The 22,991-nt window shown below is 42.4% G+C and overlaps 2 protein-coding genes across 2 annotated transcripts in view; one reads left to right on the forward strand and one right to left on the reverse strand.

Moving 5' to 3' along the window:
- Positions 1-7,850, forward strand: part of ush2a (Usher syndrome 2A (autosomal recessive, mild)) — a gene marked incomplete at its 3' end in the record, with an annotated part of 194,350 nt that extends 186,500 nt beyond the window's left edge. Inside the window, exons 81-92 of the mRNA XM_080520729.1 lie at positions 1,917-2,123; positions 2,260-2,352; positions 2,532-2,677; positions 2,771-2,889; positions 3,191-3,289; positions 3,400-3,576; positions 4,554-4,637; positions 4,804-4,942; positions 5,019-5,106; positions 5,479-5,544; positions 6,610-6,810; positions 7,761-7,850. Coding sequence (XP_080376855.1) covers positions 1,917-2,123; positions 2,260-2,352; positions 2,532-2,677; positions 2,771-2,889; positions 3,191-3,289; positions 3,400-3,576; positions 4,554-4,637; positions 4,804-4,942; positions 5,019-5,106; positions 5,479-5,544; positions 6,610-6,810; positions 7,761-7,850 — 1,509 coding nt within the window. The remainder of the gene's footprint in view (positions 1-1,916; positions 2,124-2,259; positions 2,353-2,531; positions 2,678-2,770; positions 2,890-3,190; positions 3,290-3,399; positions 3,577-4,553; positions 4,638-4,803; positions 4,943-5,018; positions 5,107-5,478; positions 5,545-6,609; positions 6,811-7,760) is intronic.
- A 3,037-nt stretch (positions 7,851-10,887) lies between these two features.
- kctd3 (potassium channel tetramerization domain containing 3) lies at positions 10,888-22,869 on the reverse strand. The gene is made up of 19 exons (XM_080500832.1): positions 22,627-22,869; positions 22,345-22,398; positions 21,317-21,362; positions 20,906-20,979; positions 20,763-20,821; positions 20,018-20,098; positions 19,719-19,874; positions 19,184-19,274; positions 18,381-18,571; positions 18,105-18,220; positions 17,891-17,978; positions 17,633-17,749; positions 17,312-17,482; positions 17,053-17,208; positions 16,302-16,398; positions 16,023-16,216; positions 15,786-15,924; positions 15,573-15,695; positions 10,888-14,827 (listed from the first exon to the last, which is right to left on the reverse strand). The coding sequence occupies exons 1-19, from the start codon at positions 22,695-22,697 to the stop codon at positions 14,248-14,250; spliced, it is 2,604 nt and encodes an 867-aa protein (XP_080356958.1). The 5' UTR covers positions 22,698-22,869; the 3' UTR covers positions 10,888-14,247.
- Between the last annotated feature and the right edge of the window lie 122 nt (positions 22,870-22,991).

Below are 22,991 nucleotides of genomic sequence, written 5' to 3' on the forward strand. Positions count from 1 at the left end.
TCTTTTTTTGTAACAGTGTATAAACATTTTATTTCATCTAAAAGATGACATTTTAAAGTAATTTTATCAAATTTATATAAATAGACTTTTTCAAATGAGTGGTAATGACAATGCATAATAAGCATTCACCAATGAAAAGTTAATAGTATTTGTATGCTTTTAACAAACTTCAACATTTTCGATTTTCTTCTTTCCTTTGTTTTTTTACATGATGGACCGAAAGTAGTGTTGTATTAATGGGTTGTGGTTTGTGAAATGTTGGGAATATCAGGTAGATAGGCACAAAAAGAGTGTCACCTCCTGATATTGTATTGACGACCCTGTACGTCTAAAATAAGTAAATCTCTCTCTTGCCAGGAATGTGTGCTGAACCTATGTTTAGGTGCAAACACAAAGTGCATCACAAATCTGTCACATCGATGAAAGATGAGAAAGGAAAACAAAATGAATGTGTTATTAGCTGGGAAGCTTTGGTTTCTATTTGTGAGGAGTTGGAGTGTAACAGTGATGCCCCCCTCACATGATCTCCTCTTTTAAACGCAACAGACTGTTTTATCCCCTGCGTCTCCAAAAGATGATAATTGGTGTTTGTCTTTTCATCTGTTTAATTTGTGTTGAGGATCATTCACTGATGCAATACATTTATTATGTCTGTGAAATGTTATTACAGAAGAAGTGAAGGTGTATTTAAATCAAAACAAAAGTGACAATTCTTCAGGCCATAAATATATTTTTTCAGTATTGCAACAATTTCAAAGTGGAAAACATTGGAATTATAGCCCATGTTTAATTTGTAGAGGGGCATTGTTGACACCAGAAATATTTCTGTTTAATAAGCAAAATTTCTGCAGATTTTTCAAAGTTAAAATATCCTGATACCTACTACTAATTCCTACTGACTCAGGATAACTGCATGTGTATGGCACTAATATTTTTTCAGGATTTGTCAGCAGAAACAGAAGTAGAGATTATCTTTGATCCTATCTACTAAACCCAGTTTGTCTGTCTGAGCAGGTTCACTTGGATTTGTGCCACAAAATGCAACCAAGTGCCGCTTCTTTTTTTTTCTGCTTCCAGCTTCTCTTCTTTGTGTTTTGTCCTCCTTTCCTCTTTTCATCCTTGTCTTGCTCCTCAGATTGTCCATCCCTCATTCTTCTTTCCCCTCTCCCATCGCAGTCCATCTGCGCTGTCACTTAGATCAATCAGTCTGATTGATCACGGCCTAATTGACTATTATTGAGGTTAATTCAACTCTTAACACACTTGCATGCACACGCATGCATGCTCGAATCTCACAATCGTAGCCACAAACAACAAACCACACACACCAACACACACTTTAAACACCAAAGCTCAGACCCATCCATCTGCCTTCTGCACTACTTCTGACAGGCTACAGATGACTTACACATGCAAATCTCCACCCTGCCTGACCCTGTGCTGTGTACACCCTCTAATTACACCCAACACCAGCACACAAATAAGATTACTGTGTGTGTGTGTGTGTGTGTGTGTGTGTGTGTGTGTGTGTGTGTGTGTGTGTGTGTGTGTGTGTGTGTGTGTGTGTGTGTGTGTGTGTGTGTGTGTGTGTGTGTGTGTGTGTGTGTGTGTGTGTGTGTGTGTGTGTGTGTGTGTGTGTGTGTGTGCGTGCGTGTGTGCGTGTGCATAGAACTCCTTGATGAAGGTGAAAGGTAATTGTCATGCAGATATGTTTGTGTTGGTTTGCATGGTGAAAAGGTCTTGATGATGATGGTAGTTTTGATAGATTGACCGGTGAAATGGACTGTGATCCTTCGGTTGGTGTGGTGGATGCTGGGTAATTAAGAAAGGTCTTCATCATTAAGAGTTCATAAAATGCATCCAAAGTCCTAATGATGAGCGAATGAAGTTCTGCGTCTATCACTTTTTTGCACCAGGTGTGGGCAGTGAACTCCGCCGGCCACGTTGCCAGTCCCTGGGTCAGTGGGAAAACAGGCCCGGCACCACCTGAGGGTGTAGGCCTGCCGCTTTTCTTGCACGTTTCAGCAACTTCCGCAATCGTGAAAATCCATCCTCCAGCCCAACCAAATGGGGTCGTCAGTCTTTACAGAGTATTTTCACTGGACCACAACAACCACACACTGGTAAAGTGTCCAGAGCTAATGAGTAGCTACTGTCCATCTTGGGCGATTTCTTGCCTTTTCTTTGCCTTCACTTACTATTAAACTTTGCATTGTCAAAACTTTAGCACATATGACTCACTCTGTTCTCTCTCTGCAGCTCTCAGAGGGTACATCCCAGGAGCAGACTCTCCACAGTTTACAGCCGTACACCCATTACTGGGTTGGAGTAGAGGCCTGCACCTGTTATCAGGTAATGATAATTAAGTACATTCTGTAGAAGATTGCATCACTAGATTGCTGTACTCTTTTCAAGACAGACCAGTGCTTCCAGATTACTACAACAAATCAGCACAAATAGATTCTCCAGAGTCTTTACTGCTTGCTCCAGGGAAATATCTCAAGTTGCTTTTTTATTCATATTTCTGCTAGTGCTGTAGCCAGGGCCCGCTGAGTGAGCTCCACACTATGGCAGCTCCCCCAGCCCACCAGCCTCCCCCTCGTCCCATCACCCTGACCTCCCGCTCCGTCCAGTTGGAATGGGACGAGCCTCTGGCGCCTAATGGAGTCATAGAGAGGTGGGGAGAAATCTTGGAAAAACAAGCATTGCATGAGACGTACACGAACGCCAGTGCCTGACCCTCTCCAACTCTTTCACTCTTTCCATCAAGCTGTGAGCTCCATCTCAAGTCACCCTGCCCGCAGCCCACGCAGCCTGTACCCTTCCCCTGTGAGGAAGTACCCGCGGAGATCTGCTTCTTTGGCAAAAAGAGAAGCTACAATGTTACAGGTGACGTCACAGCGACGTCCTATTTGCACCTACCTTCAGAAACACTTCACATTGTGTGGGAAAGTGAGAAAAGAATGTCTCAAATACAAGAACTCATCAACAAAGAGATAAATGGCTACAATGATGCATGCAACGTCTTTAAAATATGTAGATCAAGTTGTTTAGATTTTTGAAAATCTGAGTTCATTGCCTTTCTTAATAAGAATAACGGAATCTTGTCAAGCTTTCTATTAGGTAGGATAGTAACTTCTATACACTGCGTCTTTGCGCTAACTGTTTCTGACGTGATTAAAACGTGCAGGTCTGCAGCCGTATTCCACCTACGAACTGAGAGCGGCCTGCTTCAATAACATGGGCAGCACTGCCTCCAACTGGACTACTGTTAGTACACTTAGTGAAGGTAACAACATCGTTCTTCAGTGTCTCTCCAGCGTCCACAGCATAAAAATGATTGAAAATTCAAACTTTGGGTGATCCCACTTTCTCTCTCTCTCTCCCTCTCTCTCAAAGCCCCTCAGTACGTTTCGCCCTTCTCTGTGGGCAGTAACCTGACCGTCATCTGGCTCGACTGGACGGGGTCGTTTGCCCTCAATGGGTACCTGAAGGAGTACACTGTGACTGAGAACCAGCTGAGGGTCTACACCGGTTTCTATAGCTACCTCCATATCCCACGCACATCACAGAAAAGTGAGCTCCGACGCTATTTTCTGGAGGACCAGAAGTGCACCACAGCGCATAGAAAAATACACACCAGCAGCATAAGTCGAACAAAAAGCCTTTTGTTATGGTTTCATACGGAGATTGTAGTGTTTCAGCAACAGTATGTGGAAATGTGTAAAACGGCTATTTCACACAATCATTTGGTCGTATAACAATTTAAAATGAACAGTTATGAAAGGGGATGATGTGTGAAATGTAAACAAAGACAAAAATGACATTGTCATTTCATTTGAAATGTATTTGCTGATTTTTAATTTGATGGCAGCAATTGGCCTCAAGAAGGGTGGGACAACAGGATTTTGTTTTTTTAATAATTGTGCAGCATCTTGTCTTCCTGTAACAGTAGTGAGTAAACGTGGGACGAGAGAAGACCAGTTACTGGAGTTTGGGGAGATAAATCTTGTCTCATTTATGTCTGATGTCATTCTTGTCCTTCCTGTGAACAAGAGGACGTTTTCCCATGCAGCAACAATATATATCTTTTTATTTGAAAAGCAGGCCAACCAGATCATCCATCACCAATTTGTTGTGGTATATGCAATGTTTTATATATGTGTGTTTGACACAAACAAGACTTTTCCTGGAAGATGCTTTAAAATGTGTTTTTTTTTTCTTCTTTTAGCTGACAGTACTTGTGTCTTTTATCCAGCTTACGGAAATATTTGATGCACTTCTCACATTAGAACCACTGAAATACACTTTTTTTCCCTTTAAATTGATAAAGACAATTTGAAACACGTGTGACTTCATTCTGGGTATACCTGGGTTAGAATTCCAGTCGAGGCATCCAGTGTAATAAACCAGCCAAGTCCAGGAGGCAAATAGCACAGAATTTCTATTTTACCTTCCCTGTACAAAATAGCAACTGAATAGACATTTCACTAAAAGCCTCTCTTTAACCATTTTCTTATGTAATTTGTAACCGGCAGTGTTTTCTCTGTCAGCTCTGTCATTTCAGGTGACCAGTACTACTGACAGTGGCAGTGCCAGCACCCCAACAGTCAGATACAGCCCAGCCACAGGCCTCGGTAACACACACTCATCTCCCCTGAATCTGCTGGTGTGACTGACAAAAAAAAACAAAAAAACATTTAGAACAAAAAAAATTGGGGGGAAAAAATGCAACAAATTGACCTGAATTCAAATATATAATTTAACTTTGGAATTTGGTGGTTTTTACGTGTCTTTGTGCAGACCCTGTTGAGCCTGAAGATGGCCAACACGGTGTGAACATGTCGGCCACCCCGGTTTACTCCGAGCTCTGGTTCATCCTGCTTTTAGCCCTGCTGGGTCTGTTCCTGCTGGCGATACTGCTGGGCTTCGTACTTCAAAGGTAATCTCGTGCAGCGTACGGTTCGTGGAAGGCTCGAGGGGACAAAGCAAGAACCAAACTTTATTGTCTCTTTCAGAGCTTTGAGGAAGAATCCTTCAGCCAGAGAGCGCCCTCCGCTGGTCATGCTTCAGAAGAGCAGAAAGGCCCGAGGAGAGACTTTTATGGTGAGAGTTTGAAAGGAGACCCTGATGGTGGTGTAAAAATCAAGGCTGGAGATTATAACATAAATCTAGCTTTATGTAAAATTATTTGTAATTTTGATCATTTTACATGCAGTACATTATTTAGTTTACATTTAACGTTTAGAGAAATAAGAATATTTGACGATGCATTCAAATGTGTATACGAGTCTTCTTGCTTTAAATGACTTCACCTCATTTTTACATTTTCCCTTCATTTCTTCACAATTCCTCTTTTTGCTTGCAACTAATGCTAATCCTGTTGTTGCTTGTGTTTTGTTGCTCTTTCTTGCTTGTTGTGCTATCTATCTCTTCTGATTGCCCTCCTGCCTGCATCACTCTGTTCTTCTGTCTCAGAGGCCCTGTCCTGAGTTGTGCTCTAAACATCACTCTGGCTCTGTGCTCCTCCCTGATCGCCCTACAGTAAGATGATTTTCTGTCGTTGCTGCCCCGGCCCTAAATGTCTATTTTGCTGTTCCCCCCTGCAGTTTGACACTGTAGCAGACTGTGTTGAGATCAGCAACGTAATACTTAAAAGCTACACTGTGTACACTGAGGTATGGGAATGTGAATGTGAGTTGCCGCTCTGTGCATGTGTGCCGTGTTTGTGCATGCATGCTTTGCTTGTGTTCTCAACGCATTTTCATGCGAAGACAACGCATAGCTTGTGTGAAGGTAAGACTTTTGTGTTTCTTCGTCATCAAAAACAATGTCAATCACACTGGCATAGTAGCAATAATATTATATTATATATTAATATTATAATGTATTCAAATGCCAGTGAAAACTGTAATGTACTCAAAGCTATCCTAAACTTCTTTGTTATAAACCATGAGGAAAATCAGGTTGCGTGTTTTTTGTTTTTGTTTTTTGCATAGATGTTTAAAAAAAAAAAAAAAAACTCTTTCTTATCGACGCCTCAGAGATAAACCTTGTATGATAGTGCCCCCTGTTGAGCATTTGTAGTACAACAACACAATAGTGTAATAAAACAGGTCAATACGTTTTAGCACACTTGATGACAGCATAAACAGACACTGTTTACCTTCCAACAAAGTTCCCCACAAGCCACTGATTTCTACATATTCTCAGAGTGAAGAAGTTGTTGCACTGGGCTGCACCGTGGTTTGTGGGCAGCGCTCTCACTTCACATCGTTCCATTTTTCAAGTACTACAGTTTCCTCCCACAGTCCAAAAAACATATCTGATGGGAACTGGCGTATCTAGATGGCCAGTTATTGTGAGTGTGAGTGGTTGTCTGTCTCTCTGTGTGTGTCCCGCGATGGACTGACGACCTGTCCACGGTGTGTCCTGCCTTCAGGAAGAGTCGGCTGTGGTTCGCTTCAGCCCCCAGGGCCCCGGATTGGATATAACCGTTAAACTTTATTCATCAAGTTGGGTTAAAGAAATGTTGTGGGCAGTGTGAAGTTTTTGAAACATGATGAAAGTATTTAAAGAATAGTTTTCAGCTGGAGCTCTGCTTCTCAGGGGCTGACAGATACGAAGATCATCAGCACCAGCTCGAGGTACAATCCCATCTCAGTCCTGAGGGTTCCCAGCCAAACAGATCTGACTCAGGCCTACTCTCAGCATCCCCTGCACCGCAGCGTCAGTCAGCTGATTGACAGGAAGTCCCTGATGTTGGAGGAAGGAAGCTGGGACAACCCAATGGGACACGACTCTGGACTGGTGAGGATGACACATGTTAGTGTGAGTTTGATTTCAGGTTCAGAGATCTCTGTGAAATTAACTTATTATTAACTTAGGAGTCAAATTAGGGGAAGGTATAGCGGGGATGAGGGAGGAGAGGTCAGCTGAATCTGAGTCAGACACTGTATAAAGGAAAATCTGTTCTTAGATTGTGTTTTAATTTTAAAAAGCAGATTCACTAAATTGGTACGAATTCTTATCTTGTAACCCAAAGAAAATTGGTACTCAGTCAAATGTTGGTCCCAATCAATAGTTTGGGAAACAGTGAGCAAATCTGAGTTGTGTTTTACATGTTCCAAAAAGGACTGCACTGAATTCCACCAAGTAATCTCACATTGTTGCCATGTTCATGAATTCAGCAGTGTGGTCAAAACAAACATCACAGAACTGGCAGACCTAAGAAGAAGAATAAAGATAAAATATCTGATGATATATTTTTTTCATCTTAAACGGCGTCTGATGAATTGCCTCTCACCACTGTGACAGCAGCTATCTCTGCTAAAGGCCAAGTCGACCAGCATCATCCTTTCAATAGTGTTGAATATATACTCTGTCATGAAGAACACACTCTCTTTAAATCACAATGTATGTGTTAAATTGAAGTATTAATGTAAACTCCTTCCTTTATTTTTAGCGGCCTGGTAGAAATATATCACAAACTCCATAATAACTGATGCAACCTGGCTGATTGGACTGTGCATGTTCTTTTGTACATCTGTCAGTACGCCCTGTTTCTAAATTGGCTTGCTTGCGTGAGTTTTTTACACACGAAAACCTTTTAGTAAATCAGACTCCAAACGTCTCAGTTGAGGCCTGATTTACTAAAACTGCATAAGCGAGAAAGGTCTATAATAATCATCACACAGGATGTTGTCTCTACAGCCGATCTTATCCACACATGATGAGATTGTCTTTGTGTTTTCTTACAGCACGATGAAGACGATGACTTTGTGGATGCCATCAAGGCCTTGAGTTCTGGGAAGAAAGAGCACACCATGTTCACTGATACCCACCTTTAACATGTGATTCCTGCGTGCGTCAGGTATCACAGTCACCACTCAAACTTACAGGGAAACGTTCATACATCTATTGCAGCTTCATCAGAGGAGGCTGGAGTTTCGAACAGTCCAATAATGTTTGAACCATTATCTCACCACAACTACTAGAATAATAATTTCCATTGGATTGAACAGTCCAAAACAACTGCTGTCTGATTTTAGCGTTCTTTTGATCAGAGGTCCAGAAACAGAGAATCACTGATCATGTAGGCTGTGACACAGGAAGCTCAACTATATTGACTCCGCAGCTTGAATGTATCCATATGTGGTATTTACCTTGTGTGTTGTATAAACCATGTGCAGATTAAGAACCAGAGCAGCTTTTTGGAGACTTTCTGCTAAGCTTATGCTTATTTATGACTGATTATCTCTACTTGCCAACCATTAGTAATTGTTATTTATTTTTAAAAAAGAGTAAAAGTGCAGGTCATTTGACTATAGCAGGTTTAGGTGTTATTGTCCAGACACATCAGTCTGGAGGTGTGTTACCATCCATCATGTCTTCTACATCATCCTGTTTGTGCCTGGTAGTTCTGTGGTCGTAATGAACATGGCCTTGATGTTAGTTTCAGTAAAACAAAATGCCAAGTGTTTATTATAATATGGTAAATGTGGCTGGTAATCACAGACGTGCCGTCCCATTTTCATGATTGTATCATGCAACTTGAAAGCCCAATCTGAGATTTTGTCTGATTGTAGTACTTGTTGACAACCGTTTCCTGTAAGTTTAGTTCAGCAGAATCTGGAGACGATGAAATCAAGTGTTCTTTGCCTGCAGTGAAGCGAAATGTCAGAGGTCAGTGTTGTTTGTGGTTCATCTCTTCATCAAGTATACAAACAGCTTAACAATGAAAAATATCTTAACAATGTCCTGTTTGCTTTTTTCATGTGGATTGAAACTTCGATCATATTTGGCTGAAAAGACAGTATTTGCCAGTGAGCAACTTTTAAGTGTAACGTTGATTGGTTTGAAATGTTTATGTGTACAATTTTAAAGCCTGCTGTATTATTACAATAGCCCTTTTGGTTTTTTTTTACACTGACAGTATTATTTATGGTGTTGTACAAAAAAAAGTTATTTATAGATGAGTCACTGATCAATGTATTTTTCTGGGAAATCATAAAAAAAAAGCCTCAAAAATATTCCTCTATTGTGTTACTTTGTCCTAACTCAAAACATGTTGCAAGTTGCAAACACATTTTTATTGTTATTGTATTCTATATAATAGTGCATGTTGCCATTTTTTTTTTTTTTTTTAATTATTGACTGTGAACTGAGCATTTTGTATTAAAAAGCAGCAGTTCAACAAACAAGACACCAGTTCGGATGTTAAGGCCACGCACCACAAAACAGAAACACATAAAGCTTTAAGCGCATTACAACATAACAGGAGGACAAAACTAGTAGAATTATAGAAATAAATATAAAACAGCTTGTTCATAAAATTAAATAGTTTTAGTGTGCGTGGGTGTGTCTTAGAGAAAATGTGAGCAGTTCACAGTGTGAGATTATTCCATGCAGTCCAGTTGTCTTCATCGTAACCGAGGCTGCGCCAAGTAGTGGTCGGGCTGAAATGTCACTTTAGGACTTCTCTATTTCTGCTGAGTTAGTGCCACACAGATGTGCCACCAGCTGCACTGAGACTTAGTTACCACACACAGTCGCACAAACACACAGAGGACCGGTGTCTCCATCAAAACTATGCAGCAGTAGTTTAGTTTTGCTCCCGCGTCCCTCAAGGGGACATCAAGGCAAGTTTGAAATTAACAAACTGGCAGTAACAACCATGCCCTCGCTCAAGGACACCAATCTGACAAGGGCACTTCTAAAACATTCACAGCCACATTCACAGCTATTGTCAGCCACGGTGGGAGGGAGAGGCTGTGAAAAGAGAGCTTGTGGAGTGATTGTAAGGGACAGTATGGCCCAAAGCTACACACACACACACACACACACACACACACACACACACACACACACACACACACACACACACACACACACACACACACACACACACACACACACACACACACACACACACACACACACACACAGACACACATACACACACACATACACAGGTTTTATTAAACTCATAAATCACAATGACGACAGACGGCGTCTCAGAGAGGAGACTGTCTGAACGGGAAGGTTAGTGAAATGAAAGTGCCGGGGAGACACACACACACACACACATGCTTGCACACATACTAAACCTCAGAGACGCACAGAAGACACGTAAATTGTGCGTTTCGGCACAATATATGTAACTGTGTTACAACCTCAACAGTGACTGACAGCATTCCTTCAGCCTCTATTCTTCTCACCAGGTTTTCTTTTAAAGGTGAAACTGAGGCTAAAATGACACATTCAAAGCGGCCTTATTATCCTTTCTCTCTGGTTTTTTTTTAATAGTCTGAAGCTCATTCGTACATCTTTTATTACTGGACAGTTTTGAAATGATCTCAACCTGGCTCATTATGCAGCCACTCAGTCTGAAACGTTTGTGTGTGTCAGTCCCTCAAGGCTTTGTGATTGGCCAGCGTTCAGCAAACCCATTCGTTTAAACAGCCTGGAGATAGTCTACATCAGGGGCCACAGCCCTGCATGTTTTCCACGTCTCCCTGCTTCAACACGGCTGATTGCAACAAGCGGCAAGTTATCTGGCTTTGTGCTGAATGTGGTGATGAACCATCAGGACATTCAGGTGTGTTAAGAAAGGGAGACATTGGAAAACACACCGGGCTGCGGCCATCCAGGACCTGAGTTTGACACCCCTATTCTACATTGAGTGCATGTAATTTGACATCAGCCTCATTGTCTGTAGCGTGCCTGGAGCAGATCACAAGCAGAGCGTCAACACGCCAAAAGACATAAACGGTCCCCTTAAAAACCAGTGTTGCAGTTCTTCAAGACACTTCTTGTATTCAGAGACTGATCAATTTTTTTTTCTTTTTTAGTACTTTTAATGCAGTGATACCATGTGTACAGAAAACTGAAGTTAGTGCTCACAGAACAATGCATATACTTTACACAGTGGATGAATGTGTACGCATTGGAACAATAATATGTATTTATATGAAAAAGTAAACCATGTAAATAGCTGAATGTTTGCTCTCTTCAGAGATAATCTGAACATGTGGAAAGTAATGTAAGAAAAAATAAAAGATGTTCAGTACTATGGGAGATTTTAGTAAACACAGTTGTAGTTTCAATTGCACAAACACTGTGACTCAATATCAATTTTATATTTGAGGAGTACAAAAGGCAACTGTAAATAATATCACAACTTGATGCAGCATTTCTAGCACGCACAATATAAAACACTGATGCCCGGGTCAGTTTAAATAAACAGATATGCATTTTCTTTTAGCTCGTTAGCGTCTGGCTGTAATATAATGTAAACATAGCCAGAGGGGAACTGCGGAACACCAAACAAACTGCAGAAAAACAACTAGGTGCTAAAATATATATTTTAAATGTCTTTTTTTTTTAATACAGATATATAAAATAAATACTAGTAAGCTATTGTTCTATTTGTCCTCATAGTGCAAGTGCAAATGCGTAAGGTCCAATAGCAAGATAATAGCAATATAGGCCTTGTACAAATAGTGTACGTATCAACACACCATCACACACATTAATGCATCCAGAGTAGGATTTTGTTTTGATTATACGTCTTTTTGTATAGTCAGTGTATCAAAATCTACAGTTTTGTACAAGTAAGGACCACATGATCACATATCTTACAGAGAAATGATCACCAATACATGATGTTACATCACTGCTGGATTTGGCAAATAAGTACCGACGCGCTGCCTCCGGCTCTCTTTCAAAGTTGTTTTCTTTAAACCATGACAGACTTTTAGAGTGATCCCAAAAAACAAGTACCAGGGATCACAAAACTAACCAAACATCATTTAAAACGGGATCCAGTAGATTTTAAACAAGTTTAGTTGAAAAAGGTTCTGTTTTGTTGTCGTAGGTCATGAGTTGATTCACTTTAAAATACACAAAAAGCTACAGAATCACATGTTCCCTGCTCTCAGTCTTAATATATTGTATGTGGAGGCTGCTTTGTGTCATGAGAGAAATGTCACTCATAGGGTCTAATTTACCCGCTATCCTATCAGGATTTTATCCAAAGCCAGCGTGGACAGCTCGACCTCGTGCCTCCATCGTCACAAGCCTTTGGTCACGGTCCTCTTCAGATAAAACAGTAATATAAGGCACTGCAACAGTCTCTCAACACAAGACAGCACATCTTAACACTTGTTTCAGGGGAAGTAAAGTGATGTAGTGTAGATCCTCAGATTATGGTGAAGTAGTTATAACCACACAAAAATAAGAAAATAAATTATTAGCATGAATTTGCACAGGCACCAATGTATAAAACAAGGCTGAATTTAAGCAGGAGCCTTTTTTTTTAACGTGTGGAGAATGAGACCATTTCCAGCAACACAATATGCACCAAATAATGAAGGGAACTGCTCACTGTCAATAGGAGTACCACAAACATTTCAAGATTTGTGGTTCCACTTTAATAAACTTTGTGTTGTTAAATATCTGTGTCCCATCTATTCAAAACATTTCATTTTTAGATTACACTCTAAATACATGCAATAGTCTGCATTTGTCACACTGAGGGCCAAGGAGTTTGTTAAACTGGAGTTTCTGCAGTTACACTGGGACTTACGGCAAAATTTTTAATCAGGCACACATTGTTCCTGCAGGTCACCGTGCATGTTGAACATGTCACCAAACAGGACTGTTAACTTTCTGCTGCGCAGCTTTGCTCCATTGTCAAATATCCCTGAGCTGTCCAGCAACAAACTCAGAGGGTTTATTTCACGCTGGAGCAGCTAAGTGACTGAATCTTTTACAACTTCAACTGCTGTGTCTCCGGCTGCAGCAAAAGATTTTAAGGTTCAAGTCGTTTCCAAGATTCTGACTAAAGTAACATGTTTTAGGCGAGTTTAGAATCAACACCGCAGGACAATTTCACATTTTGGCAGGAAGCCATGAGACCATCGAGAGCTCTCCACAGCAACAAGCGCTACTCTTACCAAGTCTATTTTTCAATTATTTGCTGAATCACTGAATGAAATATTGTCACACCTGAGAATATCTGCAGTCATCTCACAAAGTAAGATATTACTGGGATATTAACATTAACTATTAACAACGTTGTTGTAAAGAGCCAATTGAACAGCTGTCAACCAAGATGGATATATATGATTATTGGGTCTATGTTTTGTTTTATTTACTCTCTAAAATCACCATTTCTGGGCACGATCTCATATGACACCATCTGCCCAGTTCTGATCTGGTCGTATAATAATTAGTGTTTTTTTTCCATCACCTTCATGTGACTGAAACCATTTTACCTAAAACTAAAGACAATGTTATCTATATACATGAAATATTCCATATTTCAGTTTGTTGTGTTTTTTTTGTCAAATGTTTTTTGTAAAACTTCACTCTGGCCATTGGTCTTTAGTGTCTGATGATATGTTACAGCTTTAGGTCAAACGTTTTGGTGTACGGTGATATGTTGTCATATTTTCTAGACGAAAACGCACATTTAATCTTAGCATCGAGTTTAAATATACAGTATGTGTTTTTGTCACATGGTTTGGGGTCACATTCTTAACAAAACCAGACTGCAAGTCAACATAAACACCTGTTTTGTTAAAGGGAAAAGGATTTGCATTTGGTATTTTGTTTTGGAGCCGATTACTGGTCTCACAAGTAAAAACATCCATGTTTTTCACTGACTATGCTGTGATATCAGTCTGTTTCTATCTGTGGCCCGACAGGCCAAGCGGCACTACGTCAGCAGTGCCTGCTCACACACACACACACGCCTGCCAGTTCCCGTGTGATTATTAGATGTATGGTGAACACCACATTCAGTAGCAGGGAACCTTTCTCCTGTTGATCAGGACTAAGCAGAACCATCTGAAATTGAATAAAAAAATAAAAAAAGGAAAGTCCTTCATGACAGCACCAGTTAAGAAGGCTAAATACAAACCGAAGAGCTCCAGATACATCAGGAGGATAAATGTCACATCTTCAAAAGAAGTGCTCTGGCTGAGATGACGCGCTGTGACTGCCTCTTTGAGTTGGACTCATTCGGACTCATGGGATCTATTGAAGCGCCTGTTGTTTGGGATCCACCAACAAATATATCCCGGAGTGTATTTTATAAGCAGAATGAGACGGTGCCTGAAGTGGATTTAGTGGTTTTTTTTTTATCTTGCTCTCGATTCTCGTCTCCAAAATAACATCTATGACAGACGAGATGCCTCCATAAGATAATCCCACTGCAGGAGCTCAAAAGAAAAGCTGCTCTCACAGGCTGCTGTCCTGACTGTACGGTTCAGAGGCCAGCTTCCTGTGCCGTGGCGAGGTGGAGGATGCCAATTTGGTTGGAGACGGCGAGGCGTTTGAAGACGAATCGCTGCCGCCACCGTCAGATCCAGAGGGCAGGGACGAGAGGTGTGGGACAGGGGGGGCCCTCTTCCTACTCAGAAAGCCTCCATCTAATACGCCCCTCTTCCTCACACCTCCATCCGCCTTCACCCCTTCTCCCCCCGATGCGCCACCCTCGCCTTCCTCCAGCTGAGGATGCAGCTTTCGCCGAACGTCTCCACCCGGAGTCGGACTGTCCGGAAGTTGTCGAGGAGAGTCCTGGCTTCCTTCAGCTCTCATGCCAGGAGAAAACATGGCTCCAGCTCCAATAATGGCGTTGGAGCTTGCACTGGTGGCCCGGGAAGCCCAGAGGTCCATGGCCGAGGCTCTCCTCTCGCTGTCCTCAGGTCCGAAGTCACAGAGCGAGCGGCGAGCATCAGAGGTCTGGCCAGGGTCCAGACCCGGCGTCTGGTCTGTGCTGTCCAGGGCACCTCGACTTAGGCTAAAGTTCTGGAAATCTCTATGGACAGATATAAGAGGGTGAGTTAAAATGGGACATTGATAATGTCAGAGTTTCACAGGTGACGTGTAAAAACCAGAATCTGATTGTGAGAGGAAACCTGTCTCAGTGGCTTTTTGTCTTGTTCTGGACCAGTAGTTACCACATAGTTCTCGTTCTCTCTCCCTCTCACTCACTCACTCACTCACTCACTCACTCACTCACTCGCACACACACACACACACACACACACATTCTTTGATGTGCCCAGGAATTGAAAGAGGGGCAAGGGACAACACTGTGATGATAATCATAGTGTTGATGCTCCACAGTGCATCTACTTTTCCCTCATCAGTGCAGTGAGTCACTATCCAGGAATGACAGTTATCAGAGACTTCATCACCCACTAAAATGCCCGCTGGCTATGTTTGCTCAGTGTCATTTAAAAGATAAGGGCCTCGTGTTTTTCAGTGGGGAAATTATTTACTCGTTGCAACCATCATCATTCCTTTCTGTAGCTCTTCCGCCCCCATGGCTACAAAAACAAAACAGCAACCAGTGAGCTTGAAAAACATGTTTCATTCTCTCCTTTCTGACCGTGTTAAGCACCATCAAAGTACTCAAACTTCTATAATTTGGCCTGTGTGATTGTGGGTATTTAAATGTACATGTGCCTAAGTGTGTAATCTGTGATATTCAAAGCCAAACGTAATTGAAAACTGGTGTCTGGACTTTGAGCATTTGACTAATAATAATAATAATTCACCGGTAGCTGTGGAAGGACTCGGTTCGACGGGCCCGAGCCAGCAGGGGGCTCTCTCTGTAGGGTCGCACAGCCCCGTACGTGGCCTGGCACTCAGGAATGGGCTCCTGAGCCTGTAACTGCAGACTGATAAAGAGAAGGACAGGTAAGACCTTTCAACGTTTGCCAATCATCTCTTCAGACGGTACCTATATTAAAAGTGCACAACTCTCTGACCTGGAGCAGGACTCTCTGAGGCGTGTGTGGTGCAGCACAGACGGGGCAGGACTAATGTTTGGTGTCGCACAGCGCGATGTGCTCAGGTCACACTGATCCAACAGCTGGAGCAGCTCCTCTTCTGTCGGCCCACCAACATCTGCCAAACACAAGAGCAGGTTAGTCGCGAGAACCGCTTCTCCTCCCATAAACGCACATACAATGTTGGCATGTCAACTCTTGTTATCCTTTTCTCACCCTCTTTCTTCTTCTCCTCTCCTTTGTTGGCCGTGTCCATTGCCGTGGTCAGGTCCCACATTTGGATGCTGCCGTTTCCGTGACCAGTGAACAGGTAACGGCGAGGTCGCGATCCCATTCGGCTGGAGCCCTCGCACTCCCGTACCATGAAGCAAGAGATGGTGGTCCCATCCACTGACTGCACCTCACAGATCCTGCACAGAAAACAAAAGTAAAATGAATATGAGGAGCCAAACTCAGAGAAGCAGAGAAAGCGAAAGTATAGTGAAGTCACAGTACCTTTTCCCGGTTGATGAGAGCCTCACAAACAGTTTGTTGGTGATGGGAATGACCTTCTGGATGAAGACCTGTTGATCATCTCTCTCTCCAAATGGACCTAATTATAAGAAGAACGTGTCCAGTCAACAAGCTGTCGTACGTACACTGTAGTGTAATAGTTAGCAGTCTTGCCTCAAAGCAAGAATATCCCTGGTTCAATTGGTTGGAGATTGGATGTTCTTGCCGAGTACATCCGAGTCAGCTGGATGTGTGTCCAGGCTGCCGTGAGCCGAATTTGGAATAAGTAATATGGAATAAGTTAATCATGTAATCGGTATTCTGGATGTTTGTGATTCTCAAAAATCCTGATCCCTTACTCAACAAAGAATCATTTTCAAAAAATCATTTTATATTGAGTGCAACAGAATTAGAAAAGCTCAGAAATTTTCATTTTCCGTTTCCTCTTCTCACACATAAAAAAGGAACCATGCAGAAGATCAGTGCGCTACAGAGAATCTAAGGGTATTTTTGCCCTCACTGTGCTGTAGCTCTAAGCCAGACATGAGCTGTGCAGTTCTGATAATTATATTTGGATTCCAGGAGTATTTTTGTATAAACAAAAAGCGAAGCAACTTAAACTATTTTTTTTTTTTTTGCCAAAAAGGCCTTTCATTAAGAGAACAAAATAAAAATGAAAAAAAACAAAACATACTTTGTGATTGTATGTTGCATTTGTTCTGAAATTCTGACCTTCTGTTCTCTGCGTTCTCACCTATATCGTTCCCGGAGCCGTAGCTCCCGTGGCTCTCCGTCTCCTCCAGCGACAGTATCTTGAAGGACGCCAGAGGGGTGGAGCCTGGCTGTGTGGAGATCATCCCCCTGAACCGGGTCACCGTCCACGTCCGGACGTGGTTGTTATCTGCGCACACTGAAACACAGGAATGCAACCAGGTGTGTAACATGGGACACGTGCGGCGAGAAAAATCCCTTTCGGTGTCGGTACCACCACCACTTCCTGTTCAATCCCTCACCTGATACCAGATGCTTCTCGGAGAGCATGATCTTTGTCACGGGGCTTCTGTGAACTGTGAAGGTCTGGAAGAGCTGGGGACCCGATCCCACCGTCTCCGGGTGCTGCACGATCACTCTCACTGCACCACTGCTGGTCCCGTAGGCGATCTCGATCCAGTTCCCACTCACACCTGACAGCAGACACAGACACGACTGTGATTTGTGTAAAAACTGTGATAAATCCCCATCCCGAGCGGGGAAACAAAAAGAAACAGGAGACATGACACAGAGCGACAAAGTTGTGATTTCTTGTATTTTTCAGAAAGACCTTGCAAACTCACTGGTTTTAGGGGTGAGGTAGACAGACAGTGCAGTGATGGCGTCATTTGAAGGGTCGTGATAAAGCTCAGTGACCAGAAGATCATTGTCCTTCATCCTCAGTGGAAACTTTTGCATGTCTGAAAAGAGGAGAGAGACCAAATGTTTCGAGGTTGACATTTTATAACACTGCAAACTTCTGGTTTTTAATAAAATCCAAAATGGTTCTTCTCAGTGAAATGAATGATTGAAGCAGTTGTTTGTTTCATATGTTTGCGTACCGATGTAGTAGATGGAGCCATTGTTACAGCCCAGTAGTAGGAACGATCCTGCCGTGTCACAGCTGGTGATAGGAACCACATCTTGAACCTAAACAGGCACAAATGATTCATACATGGGAATGAATACTAAGTATATAACAACAGGTACAAATCACCAATCAAACAAGAACTGGCCTTTTCTGAACAGATAATTACAAAAGGAGAATCCTCCTACCTGCCAATGCTGCGTGACAGCGTTCCACACTCCGACCTTTCCCGTGTGGCTCGTCGCCACCAACTGGTTCCCGATGAAGAAAAGATCGTCCACAGGCACGCCGAGACTGAACACTCCTGTTACAGCAGCAGGCAGAGGGAATGAGAAGATTGAAAGGACTTTCAGGAGCTTGGAGCGAAAAAGACCGAAGCAAGGTGGAATGGAACACACAATGCGAAATTTAACACTGGAGTTCACAGTTGTGAGATTCCCACTTAAACAATATGGTAAACTGACCTATCTCATTCCCACTGCCTCCATCTTGGATACTCCAGAGGATGATGCGACTTTCAGAGGCAGCAGCCACCATCTTGTCCTTGTCTCCATGAGGGCCACCAACTACTTTGGCATTAAGTGCAATACGTTCGATGGTCCAGTCAAGATACGGCGAGGAAAACACCTGCTGCCATCCAGATGATTCCTTTATCCTGCAGTGAAAACACACACATAGACGTCTTCCTCTCTGCCTGTGTATTTAGGGTGGTTTTTTTCCATCTTTTGCAGGCTTACAGTTCGTTTTAAAGTAAAAACTGAAATCAGCAGTGAACAATCACAATAGAGTTGTATTTAAGTAGAAGAAACAACATCTGTATGTAAAACAAATGCCTGTTGTTATTTGTATGAGTGGGCAATAATCACACAACAAAAATCATCCTGAGCATTAGACTTTTTTCAACTAGCATAGCACCAATAACAGTAGGATAATCCCAAGGCATCAAATGACTCGAAGAAACATGTTCAAATGTCATCTTAATACGACTGTAAGAAACTGATCCTCACAAATAAAAATATTGTGTCCTTTTGTCACTTTACTTTTGTTTTAAAAACAAATAGCTGAACTTTAACTGTGCTGAAGATCACCAGTTGTTCCCTGGTACAGTTAACTGCGTTGGGTGAGAAATGTGAGACACAAAAGACGATGACTCCAACCTCACATCATAAATAATTGAATGTCCTCCACTTATGAACAGGAACTGAATGAGAGCTGTCTTTTTTCTTTTTTTTTTCTTTTAAACCAAACCACAGTGTGGTAATATTACCTGTAGCAGATGACAAAGTGTGCATATGCTGCTACAATCCAGTTGTGGTGTCCCGCTACAATCAACACTTTCCTTGGGTCAACCACGGGACCTACACAGACAAACGCAATACACATAAACATGCTTCTGTCACAGGTTGGTGATTTTACTAAATTGATGTCTGGCGAATTAGTTGTAATTAGCATTTAAAAGCAATGCGAATGAGTGGAAGCAGCTATGTAGTAGCCTTGATGCATTGCTGCTCACTGGAGTCTCTGATATCAGTGTGGAGAGAGAGCGGGCAGAGGAGAAACTAGGCTACTTCAGTCAGTGCCGTGAGCAGACTAAAAGGATGTCAGGTCACATTAGCTGAAGCATTAATGCACACTTATAAAAACTCAATACATGTGCTGCAATCCAAACACACACGATCGTAGACAGTAGAGATACGGCTCGTTAGAAACAGACGGAAGGAGGGCAGCACAGTAAGGTCGTCACATCCTCTGCTCGCGGATTCTCACACAATCATCTCAAAATGCTTTTGGAGAATAATCACCCAGTTTGTGGTCATCAGTTCCAGGTGACGCAGAGAGGGAGGGGTGAGGGAGGGGACCCACACGGGCAAAGCCTTCTGCTCCACCTGGAGGCAGCCGCTCATCAGAGGCTGATCCTGACGCTCCCGAGGAAGGAGCCGACTTCCGGCAGGGGACCGCTGCCATGGAAATGTTCACATAAAATTAAAAACGAGGAGTGATTTTAATTGGCAGGTTGTTCATATCTTTTTTTTTAAATATAATTTTCAGTCAATTCTTAGTTGCTGTTCAGGTTGTGTATTTCTCAGTTTCATGTGTTCACCTGGGGGCGGCAGGTAACCGTGGAAGAGAACACTACCACAGGACGAGCGGTCCAGTTCCTCACACAGCAACAGACGCCGGACTACACACACACACAAAATGTCAATTTCACCACTATGAACACAAAAAACGTTACAGATTCATTCATATTTCAAAAATGAAAATATTCAGTGAAGTGTAATGTATGACTATGTATTTGCCATTGCATTTCTCAGTCATGATCTTTTTGTTTGGCTTGTATTATTCAAATGGTGATAAAATATGAAAAACACAATCAGATCCTTTGAGGTACAGATTTGTATGCACTTTGTTTGTGCTTAATGTAACAGCTGCTGCCAGTTACCATTATATGTAGGTAATCAGTTAATTTTCCTATTGAAGTACTCAGACAATACAGGGAAGTTGCAAACACTGAAACAGGATGTAGAACAACATTAAAGCATGTGGAACTAACAGGATTTAGGTTCTGACCTCAGTCAGGTTGCATGTGAAGCTCAAACAATGTTTGATAATATTTCACTGACACAATATTCCAAGTACTACAAGGCTTTAGACTGTCCCTCAAATCCTTTGTTTTAAACGCACACAGTGACTCCTGACATACAGTATATTTCAGCAAAATCACATTGTCGACACAGCAAAAGTATTGCAAGGTAAACAAGTGAGGTTTTGTCATTTACACCCTGAGAAATGTAGATGAGGACTGTTCGGTCAGTTTCTGCCTGAAACTTTGAACAGCAGCATACCCAGGGGAGTGATCCCATAGAACTCTGCTTCATGTCGCAGGACACTGATGTTGACGCCCCTACAGAGAGATTTAAAATAACTTTTTTTATATTCTGTCAGATTGAATTCACCATCAAATAAACTGTTTTTTGTTACTTCTTACCGCAAATCCAGTTCTTTGGTTCGAAGGAAGTTCAAAATTGGTGCAAAGGCAGTGGGGTCTCTGTCAATAAATATCTGAAATTGAGAAGTACAGGGTGTTGTTACCCACTAATATCAAATAATTACAGAGGATTAGAAATTAGGCCGTGTACGTTCATGGTTTAAAGGTCATCACTTTGTAAATGGTGGAGTGGCCTCTCTGGAATTACATACAGCTCATGTTTTTGTTTATTTTCAGCCAGACGTGAAACCGTAGCTTCCGACTCGGCAACATGCATCACATTTTATAAATGTTATATATTCCGCTTATTATCTGCATTAAGCTTTATTCCCCCAATGCTTCAAATGTCAGACGCAGCCTGCAGAGGCTGTTCTAGTTTTGAAAAAGAAAAAGGAAACAAAGGGTACTTACAGCTCCAGTTTCATCCCGAAGAGTAGATATCCTTCCACTCAGTAAACTGGAAAAACACACACACACACATGCTTTATTTGTAACAAGTCTTTTCTTGAGGCAGATATTCAGGTTTTTGTCATATGACCACGTGTCGTGTTTGTACATCCAGACTGTGCTGAATCAAGAGTGAGCCGTCAGTGTGTGCAGGCAGCTGGCAGCAGAGTGACTGACAGGCAGCTCTACAGACAGGTGTGCTGGCAGACAGTACGACAGGCGTTGACACTCCTCACTCAGCTGTTGTCAAACTAAGCTCAAGTCCAGCGTTTCGGTCTGTGACAACTGTGGCATTTGCCTCGCCTCAATCGTCTTTTTCATTCACCCGACCAGGAGGTAGAGTTACATTTGAATAGCCTACAGGAAGAATTATTCAGTGCTGGTATGTCAAAGGCAAATTATACAACAAAAAATGTAGTAAACCTAATATCAGTGTTGAAAATGGAATTGAAGAATTCACATCCACTTAGCAAAAGTACAAATAGAATATAATGTCAACTTGGTTAGTCAATATTCAAAAGGGACGTCATTGGAAGCTTAATTTTTTTTATCACTTTACAGCCTTGCCTTGTAAATTTAAGCCCCACACCCATAAAAATGTGTAAACGCCTGCTCTTACTGTCGTCTCTGGACATTTCCTCTCACGCAAATGAAGTCAGACAAAGGGAAGACAATGGAGCATCCCTGCTTAACATTAATTATGCAATATGTTTTTAATTGGACTGGCTGTGTAGAGCATAGGAGCATGCTCGCCATGTATTTACTGGCATATTACAAACCTTTCTCCTTATTAGTAGTGCCAATCATATCAATAACATGAAATCTTTACGAAAATAGAAAAAGCGTAAACTGCATATGATCACTGTGGTAATCAGGTGAGCAAAGTGACAGTAAAGTAGGATTATCCGCTCAGATTAGACCAGAAGCATGTCTGCTACGGACTCCGTGTGCTTTTTAATGAGGGGTCATTAGGCTGAAAACATTGAACCAACCTTGAAAAGAAAGAGTCCGGGATCCACATGAGAGTGTGTCTGGAGGTGCTGAACCTGGCGAATAGAATAGAACACGGTGTTAGCAGGACAGATGCAGGGTCAGTGCAGACTGACTGATGCAGCCACTATAAAACATTGAGGGACAGTGTGTACACTGTGGAGTGTAGCTGGACTTCTGCCGTGTGAGAAGCAGCAGTATGAGGTCTTGTTTTCAACCTCGATGCAGACTGCTGCTGCTGCTCGAGCTCAATGTTTCCCCAGAGCCATCCTCTGTCAGCTCACCTCGTCCCTCCGACGTTCAGCTGGATGATCTCCCCCATCCCGGGCGTCAGATCGTTGCCGTTCGTGGCCATGATGAAGCAGCGAGCTGTTGCCCGGGGGGGTGATCGCGGTGTCTGTCGCGGAGGCTAGCCGGCTAACGGTTCCTTCGCCCCGCTCGGCTGATGCCCCGGACTCCCCTGCCGCTGCCTCGTCCCTCCGTCCATAAAACAGCCGCGCTACTCTCGACCCGAGCGGAGGACAACGTCCGTGTCGTCAAGTCTCCACATACTGGGCGAAGAGAGGCAGAGCGGGGTTCTTTCTCCCTGCTTCTTCTTGTTTCTTTTTTTTCACCCAAAAGGGAGCCACACAAACATTCCTTTATTTTC

This window comes from Blennius ocellaris (genome assembly GCF_963422515.1).
Source record: "Blennius ocellaris genome assembly, chromosome: 1".
Taxonomy (NCBI): domain Eukaryota; kingdom Metazoa; phylum Chordata; class Actinopteri; order Blenniiformes; family Blenniidae; genus Blennius; species Blennius ocellaris.